Here is a 10,000-nt window from a genome sequence, read left to right on the forward strand (position 1 = left end):
ATCAGCCGCATGCTTCCGCGCCTCCCGACGATCACTCAACCGTCACGGGACGAATCTAAACTTGGCTCGTCCCGTGCGAATCTGGCCCAAACAGCCTCCGTACCGTGCCGCCTCACAGGACAAAAGACCCACCGCTGCGCTGCGCGTTAGCCTCGGAGCGTTTTAATTAGACGGTGATATGAACCGAACCACGGACCAACGGGATTTACCCTGACAAAAGACAACAACAAACCAAAACAAAACCGAATAGGATCTGCCTTTTGTCTTTGTGACGCGCGCGCATGCGGTGGCACTCGGCGCAGCCCCCCTTCCCACAACAAAACAAGTCAACAAGTGGCATGCGCCCCTCCCGACTCCCAAGCGCGCTCGCTTGTTATTCTGGGCACTCTGCCAGAGATCCCAGATTCTCCGAGCATGTCCTGTCCCCCCCCCCCCCAAAAAAGGGTGCACTCCGCTCCGGCAGCTGCGCCAGGCTGGGATTCGCCCCCTCTTCGATTTCACATCCTTTATCGACCCCTCCCCCCTGCGCCCTTCTTCTGTTTCAACTTTTTTTCTTTCTTTTCCTTCTTTTTTTTTCGCTTAGGGGGGGGGGGTTGAGATGTCGGAGCCACGCGTGTTCCGAAAAGGGACTATTAGATTCTTTCTCCTCCTGCTATGCACAGACCCCGTGGTGGTGATTTCTGGCCATAAATGCCCCGCTTGGTACGTAGCTGTTCATAGTTGGGATACCCAGACCGTTACATCTGTAGTATTATTATCGGTTGATAATAATTGATTGAACTCTGATGGGCGAATACAGCTGCGGACTGCGCGAGGGCTGCCAGCTGTTGTGGCATGCGCTCAACATTTTTTTTGGCCAAACAGAAACCCAAACAAATGTCACTGATGTCATTTCAGAAACTGCGCTTGGTTTGGTGTTTGTAATTACGTAGTTACGACTGTAGCTATTTCAGCGTTGCGGTTATTTCACTATAATGCGTGGAAAAACATCGTCACTACGACCCACCCCGGTATCTCCCCGGTGCTGTGCATGCGCGGGGGGGGGGGGGGGGGTGGTTGTCAGGTCGGAGCCTGACCACCTTTGTTTGTTTCATCAAGGACTGTAAGTCGTAACTGTAAAAGACGTTTTCGTTTTCTAGGCTATTTCTCACACAAAGCCGCCGTGTGTCGCATATCCCATTGCGGCATGTCAAATGTTACGACATCAGAAAAAAACCCTCACACTAAACACTAAACCCAAAACTGAAAACATCATCATCTACGGCACATATATACACCATATGCACTCATTTTCAAATAAACATGTCCCGACGCTGCGAAACACTTCCTCTTGTTTACTATGAGCGGGAGATGGATGTCGGTGGTGCAAAACACCGATGCGCTCGTTCTGACACACACACACACACACACACACACACACAGCTCCGTAGAGCTCAGCGCTGCTGCAGTACAGGTTTGTTTTGCAAGGCTACCCACCCGCTAGGTCACACAAACAGACGCAGGCAGGCCCAGTCGTACAGTCGTGACCGCCACCCCCCCTCTTTGTCTTATTTACCGAGGGGCAATGGCCTGACAGCGGCATCAACCGCCAGTGCACCGCCGCGCTTTATGTAACATCGCACAATTGTTTGGGTTTAATTCGTGCATCGGTAGCATAGCAGCGCAGACTTGCACCAAACGCAGACTCTGCTCACAACAAAAACAGAATCTGCCCCCCCCACACACACACACACACACACACGCACCTTCAAACTCGACTTCAGCGGTCCCTTCGCAGCCATCTGACTGGTGCCCATCGCGATCTCGTCCTCGGTGTACTCCTTCAGACTCCCGTCCTGCATGAGCACCGTGTAGACGCTGCGCCGGGGTCCGCCGGAGGCGTCTCTGTTCTCCGGCTTCACCGCCTGGACCACCCCGGTCAGCGGAGCCGATTCCCCGGTCGGACAGGGCGCATACACACGGCTCCCGATGATGGAGCGCTTCACAAGGCGCCTCGTGTGCATAGCTTGAACAACGACGGTTTTACTCTACTCGCGAAAGTAAACTGTTTTGATTCGCACCCAAAATACGCCTCGATTTAACACAAATAAACGTCAACATCAAAATAGCACAACAACCACAACGGACCAACTAGGCGCCCTGAAAAGCAAAAACAGGACATTTGACAGCGGTAACATATTCGGCCACGGTTGCTCGCTTGTTGGCATTACAACATTAGAACCGAAACGGAATAAAGCTGGGATTTAAAGTGCTAGCAGAGCACCCAATCTACGCGCCACGGACGCATGCAAACGACCAGTTTTCCTTCGTCTAGTTCCTTCATCCGACCGGCGGCAACCGATCTTTCTTCATTCGACCTGTTTATTTTCCTAGCCGTTCCCTTAAGCCTGAAAGACAGTTGAAAAACACGGAACTGCACGCCGGGTGTCGGACCGAGAGGTAAGTGGCCGTTTCTATCCCACCAGCAAGCAAATATCGGCTCCAACCGCTTTCTTTCACTTCTTAAATGTCATACAAAATGTATTTCGTTAATGTCTTTCTCTACCCTGGCACCGGAACCGAGCTAGCGAACGCAAGCCACCGGCGTCCCGACTCCGGATTCAACAGATCGAAATAATCCACTCCGTAGCAGCCTCACGCGCGACCCGCTGCCTCTACCGGTAGAATGCTGCCTGTAAACATGTGCGCCGCTCACCCGGCCGACGTGCGCGCTGATTGGCTGAGAGCTCACACGCCTCCGCTCGTTGTAAGCGGCCGTCTTCGTGTCGGTTTCCCTCCAAACACTGATGATAATGGAGGCCGTGGAGGAAGAGGAAGCGCCGTTCAAAACAATGACGCAAGGATGAAGATGAGCGGAGGGGGGGAGGAGGATGAAGATGGAGGACCTCCACATACACACACACACACACACACACACACCTCCACACACACACACACACACACACACCTCCACACACACACACACACACACACACATATACACACACACACACACACACACACACACACACACACACACACACCTCCACACACACACACACACACACGCACACCTCCACACACACACACACACACACACACACACAAACACACACACACACTGTTGAGAGGCATCCTGTCACCAATATGTCTTGCTCTGAAATGTGACTGGTCATCTGAAAGCCCTCATGCTAATGCTTCCAGACAAGTGTAGTTGTAGAAATAAGACGGTTTAGGGGTAGGACACACAGGCAAGGATGACCAGACAGGTTATGCTCCTGAGCAAGGGACAGGCTTTTGATTGCTCCTCCTCCTCCTCCTCCTCCTCTTCCTCCTCCTGCTCCTCCTCCTGCTCTCCTCCTCCTCCTCCTGCTCCTCCTCCCCTCCTCCTCCTCCTCTTCCTCCTCCTGCTCCTCCTGCTCCTCCTCCTTCTCTCCTCCTCCTCTTCCTCCTCCTCCTGCTCCTCCTCATCTCTCTCCTCCTGCTCCTCCTCTCCTCCTCCTGCTCCTCCTCTTCCTCCCTCTCTCTCCTCCTGCTCCTCCTCCTCTTCCTCCTCCTCTTCCTGCTCCTCCTCCTCCTGCTCTTCCTCCTCCTCCTCCTTCTCTCCTCCTCCTCTTCCTCCTCCACCTCTCCTCCTCTTTCTGCTCCTCCTGCTCTCTCTCTCCTCCTCCTCTCCTGCTCCTCCTCCTCCCTCTCTCCTCCTCCTCCTGCTCCTCCTCTTCCTCCTCCTCCCCTCCTCCTCCTCCTCCTGCTCCTCCTCCTCTTCCTCCTCCTCCCCTCCTCCTCTCCTCCTCCTCCTCCTCCTCTCCTCCTGCTCCTCCTCTTCCTCCTCCTCCCTCTCTCCTCCTCCCCCTCCTCCTCCTCTCCTCCTCTCCTCCTCCTCCTCTCCTCCTGCTCCTCCTCCTCTTCCTCCTCCTCCCTCTCTCCTCCTCCCCCTCCTCCTCCCTCTCTCTCTCCTGCTCCTGCTGCTACTACTACTAATAATGATTTCTATAATTTACAAATGAGTCCATTATTCATACTTCACAACAGTCAGCGTCCTGGAGGTGTCACGTGCTTAATTCAACTAAACTAAACACTGACGAAGGAAGGTGCCCATGTGACCCCAGTGAACCCCGGTGAACCCAGTGACCCCGGTGACCCCCTCTCACACACTGCTGTTGTTGTTGTTGTTGTTGTTGTTGTTCTATAAGTGTTATGTATCAGTATGGTGGTTGTAGTGAATATGAATGAATGTTGGTGGTGGTCGGAGGGGCCGTAGGCGTTGATTGGCAGCCACGCATCTGTCAGTCTGCCCCAGGGCAGCTGTGGCTACTGATGTAGCTTACCACCACCGGTATGACTGTGTGTGTATGAATGACTACTGGACTCTGGACTCTGTAAAGCGACTTCGGGTATTTAGTGAAGCGCTATATAAGATTGAATTGATTATTATTATTATTAGTGCACCCTTGTGTACTTAGGCTGGTCTGTGTGCTACAGCAGTTAGGCTGGTCTGTAGTTATGCTGGTCTGTAGTTAGGCTGGTCTGTGTGATACTGTCGTTAGGCTGGTCTGTAGTTAGGCTGGTCTGTAGTTAGGCTGGTCTGGTCTGTAGTTATGCTGGTCTGTAGTTAGACTGGTCTGTAGTTATGCTGGTCTGTAGTTAGGCTGGTCTGTAGTTGGTCTGGTCTGTAGTTAGGCTGGTCTGAAGTTAGGCTGGTCTGGTCTGTAGTTATGCTGGTCTGTAGTTATGCTGGTCTGTAGTTAGGCTGGTCTGTAGTTAGGCTGGTCTGTAGTTATGCTGGTCTGGTCTGTGTGCTACAGTAGTTAGGCTGGTCTGGTCTGTATGCTACAGTAGTTAGGCTGGTCTGTAGTTAGGCTGGTCTGTAGTTATGCTGGTCTGTAGTTAGACTGGTCTGTAGTTAGACTGGTCTGGTCTGTAGTTATGCTGGTCTGTAGTTAGGCTGGTCTGTAGTTAGACTGGTCTGTAGTTATGCTGGTCTGTAGTTATGCTGGTCTGTAGTTATGCTGGTCTGTAGTTAGACTGGTCTGTAGTTATGCTGGTCTGTAGTTAGGGTGGTCTGTAGTTGGTCTGGTCTGTAGTTAGGCTGGTCTGAAGTTAGGCTGGTCTGGTCTGTAGTTATGCTGGTCTGTAGTTAGGCTGGTCTGTAGTTATGCTGGTCTGTAGTTATGCTGGTCTGTAGTTAGGCTGGTCTGTAGTTAGACTGGTCTGTAGTTAGGCTGGTCTGTAGTTATGCTAGTCTGTAGTTAGGCTGGTCTGTAGTTATGCTGGTCTGTAGTTAAGCTGGTCTGTGTGTTAAGCTGGTCTGTAGTTAGGCTGGTCTGTAGTTAGACTGGTCTGGTGTGTGTGTTACAGTAGTTATGCTGGTCTGTAGTTAGACTGGTCTGTAGTTAGGCTGGTCTGTAGTTAGGCTGGTCTGGGCTGGTCTGTAGTTAGGCTGGTCTGTAGTTAGACTGGTCTGTAGTTAGGCTGGTCTGTAGTTAGGCTGGTCTGTAGTTAGACTGGTCTGTAGTTATGCTGGTCTGTAGTTAGGCTGGTCTGTAGTTAGACTGGTCTGGTCTGTGTGCTAGAGTACTTAGGCTGGTCTGTAGTTATGCTGGTCTGGTGTGTGTGTTACAGTAGTTAGACTGGTCTGGTCTGTGTGCTACAGTAGTTAGACTGGTCTGGTGTGTGTGTTACAGTAGTTAGACTGGTCTGGTCTGTGTGCTAGAGTACTGAGGTGGTCTGGTGTGTGTGTTACAGTAGTTAGACTGGTCTGGTGTGTGTGCTAGAGTACTGAGGTGGTCTGGTCTGGTCTGTGTGCTAGAGTACTGAGGTGGTCTGGTGTGTGTGTTACAGTAGTTAGACTGGTCTGGTCTGTGTGCTACAGTAGTTAGACTGGTCTGGTCTGGTGTGTGTGTTACAGTAGTTAGACTGGTCTGGTGTGTGTGCTAGAGTACTGAGGTGGTCTGGTCTGGTCTGTGTGCTAGAGTAGTTAGGCTGGTCTGGTCTGGTGTGTGTGCTAGAGTACTGAGGTGGTCTGGTCTGGTGTGTGTGCTAGAGTACTGAGGTGGTCTGGTGTGTGTGCTAGAGTACTGAGGTGGACTGGTCTGGTCTGGTCTGTAGTTAGACTGGTCTGGTGTGTGTGTTACAGTAGTTAGACTGGTCTGGTGTGTGTGCTAGAGTACTGAGGTGGTCTGGTCTGGTCTGTGTGCTAGAGTACTGAGGTGGTCTGGTCTGGTGTGTGTGCTAGAGTACTGAGGTGGTCTGGTCTGGTCTGGTGTGTGTGTTACAGTACTGAGGTGGTGTGTGTGCTAGAGTACTGAGGTGGTCTGGTGTGTGTGTTAGAGTACTGAGGTGGTCTGGTCTGGTGTGTGTGCTAGAGTACTGAGGTGGTCTGGTCTGGTGTGTGTGTTACAGTAGTTAGACTGGTCTGGTGTGTGTGTTACAGTAGTTAGACTGGTCTGGTCTGTGTGCTAGAGTACTGAGGTGGTCTGGTCTGGTGTGTGTGCTAGAGTACTGAGGTGGTCTGGTCTGGTGTGTGTGCTAGAGTACTGAGGTGGTCTGTAGTTAGACTGGTCTGGTGTGTGTGCTAGAGTACTGAGGTGGTCTGGTCTGGTCTGTGTGTTACAGTAGTTAGACTGGTCTGGTCTGGTGTGTGTGCTAGAGTACTGAGGTGGTCTGGTCTGGTGTGTGTGCTAGAGTACTGAGGTAGTCTGGTCTGGTCTGGTCTGTGTGCTAGAGTACTGAGGTGGTCTGGTCTGGTCTGGTCTGTGTGCTAGAGTACTGAGGTGGTCTGGTCTGGTGTGTGTGCTAGAGTACTGAGGTGGTCTGGTCTGGTGTGTGTGCTAGAGTACTGAGGTGGTCTGTAGTTAGACTGGTCTGGTCTGTGTGCTACAGTAGTTAGACTGGTCTGGTGTGTGTGCTAGAGTAGTTAGACTGGTCTGGTCTGTGTGCTAGAGTACTGAGGTGGTCTGGTCTGGTGTGTGTGCTAGAGTACTGAGGTGGTCTGGTGTGGTGTGTGTGCTAGAGTACTGAGGTGGTCTGGTGTGGTGTGTGTGCTAGAGTACTGAGGTGGTCTGGTCTGGTCTGTGTGCTAGAGTAGTTAGACTGGTCTGGTGTGTGTGTTACAGTAGTTAGACTGGTCTGGTCTGTGTGCTAGAGTACTGAGGTGGTCTGTAGTTAGACTGGTCTGGTGTGTGTGCTAGAGTAGTTAGACTGGTCTGGTGTGTGTGCTAGAGTACTGAGGTGGTCTGGTCTGGTGTGTGTGCTAGAGTACTGAGGCTGGTCTGGTCTGGTGTGTGTGCTAGAGTAGTTAGACTGGTCTGGTGTGTGTGCTAGAGTACTGAGGTGGTCTGGTCTGGTGTGTGTACTAGAGTACTGAGGTGGTCTGGTCTGTGTGCTAGAGTACTGAGGTGGTCTGGTCTGGTGTGTGTGCTAGAGTACTGAGGTGGTCTGGTCTGGTGTGTGTGTTACAGTAGTTATGCTGGTCTGGTGTGTGTGCTACAGTAGTTAGACTGGTCTGGTGTGTGTGTTACAGTAGTTAGACTGGTCTGGTCTGTGTGCTAGAGTACTGAGGTGGTATAAGACTGGTCTGGTGTGTGTGCTAGAGTACTGAGGTGGTCTGGTCTGTAGTTAGACTGGTCTGGTCTGTGTGCTAGAGTACTGAGGTGGTCTGGTCTGGTGTGTGTGTGTGTGCTAGAGTACTGAGGTGGTCTGGTCTGGTCTGTGTGCTAGAGTACTGAGGTGGTCTGGTCTGGTGTGTGTGCTAGAGTACTGAGGTGGTCTGGTGTGTGCTAGAGTACTGAGGTGGTCTGGTGTGTGTGCTAGAGTACTGAGGTGGTATAAGACTGGTCTGGTGTGTGTGCTAGAGTACTGAGGTGGTCTGGTCTGGTCTGGTGTGTGTGCTAGAGTACTGAGGTGGTCTGGTCTGGTGTGTGTGCTAGAGTACTGAGGTGGTCTGTAGTTAGACTGGTCTGGTCTGGTGTGTGTGCTAGAGTACTGAGGTGGTCTGGTCTGGTCTGGTGTGTGTGTGTGTGTGCTAGAGTACTTGTGTGGTCTGGTCTGGTCTGGTGTGTGTGTGTGTGTGTGCTAGAGTACTTGTGTGGTATAAGTTCTTGCAGGTGACATTAAGTGGCCAACACTGTGGGAAATCCCCAACCAATAGCACGAGTTTAACACCCTGTGCCGTGTAGACCTGAAGTTCTAATAGACTTATAGACCTATAATAGAGTTATAATAGTAACTCTGTGACACACACCTGTGTCGTGTAGAACTGAAGTTCTAATAGACTTTGTAACTCTGTGACACACACCTGTGCCGTGTAGACCTGAAGTTCTAATAGACTTTGTAACTCTGTGACACACACCTGTGCCGTGTAGACCTGAAGTTCTAATAGACTTTGTAACTGTGTGACACACACCCTTATAATAGACTTTGTAACTCTGTGACACACACCTTTGTGAATATAACACACACCTTTGTGAACCCTGCAGGCATAAAGAAACACACAACACCGCTGCTTACAGATCAATTCTTTTAATAATGTCCACGACATGATCATTATTTACATGCAAACACATAACAGAAGGTATTTCAGCTAAAAAGGTGAACTGAACCTCCAATAAGCACACACACACACACACACACACACGCGCGCGCGCGCGCACACACACACACACACACACATCCATACACAAGCCTCCTCTTTGAGGGAGCTTGCACGAGTGGTACCGCTTATAGATTTGGCACAGTCAAATGCTCATAGTTTGGCAGGCCATTGAAAGATTTCTGATGCCGTTGCCGTGACGACGGTGACGACATTAGATGGCGTAACCAGGTGAGTGTATGCGAAGTGCATGAGGAGGAGAGGGGTGGGGGGGGGGGGGGGTCAGAAACCATGACGACTAAGACAAGAGTGGCACCCAATGTTAATAGAACCCAATTATATGGGAAATACCACCCCTCTTTATTTCTCTCTCTATCTCTCTCTCCTCCCCTCCCCTCCTTCTGTCTGTCTCCCTTTCCTCCCCCCCCTGTCCCTCTGTCTGTCCCTCTGTCTGTCCCCCCCCTGTCCCTCTGTCTGTCCCTCTGTCTGTCCCCCCCCCTGTCCCTCTGTCTGTCCCTCTGTCTGTCCCTCTGTCTGTCCGTCTCATCCCCTTGTAAAGGTCATGAACCCTACGGTGTATTCCGCCCTTGGGGAAGCATCTATCTCTCGTCCAGCAGCTGATCGGGTCTGGACTCTCAACTGCAGGGTTTTCCCCCCGACTCTTATCTCGGCTGATCAGGTCTGGATATCTCATCTGCAGGGTTTCTTATCTCCGCTGATCAGGTCTGGATATCTCATCTGCCGGGTTCCCCACTCTTATCTCAGCTGATCAGGTCTGGATATCTCATCTGCAGGTTCCCCACTCTTATCTCGGCTGATCAGGTCTGGATATCTCATCTGCAGGGTTTCTTATCTCAGCTGATCGGGTCTGGATATCTCATCTGCAGGGTTTCTTATCTCCGCTGATCAGGTCTGGATATCTCATCTGCAGGTTCCCCACTCTTATCTCGGCTGATCAGGTCTGGATATCTCATCTGCAGGTTCCCCACTCTTATCTCCGCTGATCAGGTCTGGATATCTCATCTGCAGGTTCCCCACTCTTATCTCGGCTGATCAGGTCTGGATATCTCATCTGCAGGTTCCCCACTCTTATCTCCGCTGATCAGGTCTGGATATCTCATCTGCAGGTTCCCCACTCTTATCTCGGCTGATCAGGTCTGGATATCTCATCTGCAGGTTCCCCACTCTTATCTCGGCTGATCAGGTCTGGATATCTCATCTGCAGGGTTCCCCACTCTTATCTCAGCTGATCGGGTCTGGACTCTTATCTCAGCCCTACCTGATGCTGCTCGAACTCAAAGGTCAAAGGTCAAATAACAACACTCTCATACTCAAATTTCATTAGTAGAAAAAAAACCTAACAAAACCCGACTTTACAGAATAAACCTCAAATCCAAACGACAGAAACAGCGAAGGTACAAAATATGACAG

General features: G+C 51.2%; 1 protein-coding gene across 2 annotated transcripts in view; it reads right to left on the reverse strand.

The window, feature by feature from the left end:
• Window positions 1-2,682, reverse strand: part of znf704 (zinc finger protein 704) — an 8,288-nt gene extending 5,606 nt beyond the window's left edge. For both annotated transcript variants that reach the window (XM_012816395.2, XM_031586442.1), the window contains exon 1: window positions 1,746-2,682. In XM_012816395.2, the coding sequence (XP_012671849.1) occupies window positions 1,746-2,003 (258 nt within the window). In that variant the 5' untranslated portion in view covers window positions 2,004-2,682. The remainder of the gene's footprint in view (window positions 1-1,745) is intronic.
• Between the last annotated feature and the right edge of the window lie 7,318 nt (window positions 2,683-10,000).

Source organism: Clupea harengus, chromosome 19 (genome assembly GCF_900700415.2).
Source record: "Clupea harengus chromosome 19, Ch_v2.0.2, whole genome shotgun sequence".
Lineage (NCBI taxonomy): Eukaryota > Metazoa > Chordata > Actinopteri > Clupeiformes > Clupeidae > Clupea > Clupea harengus.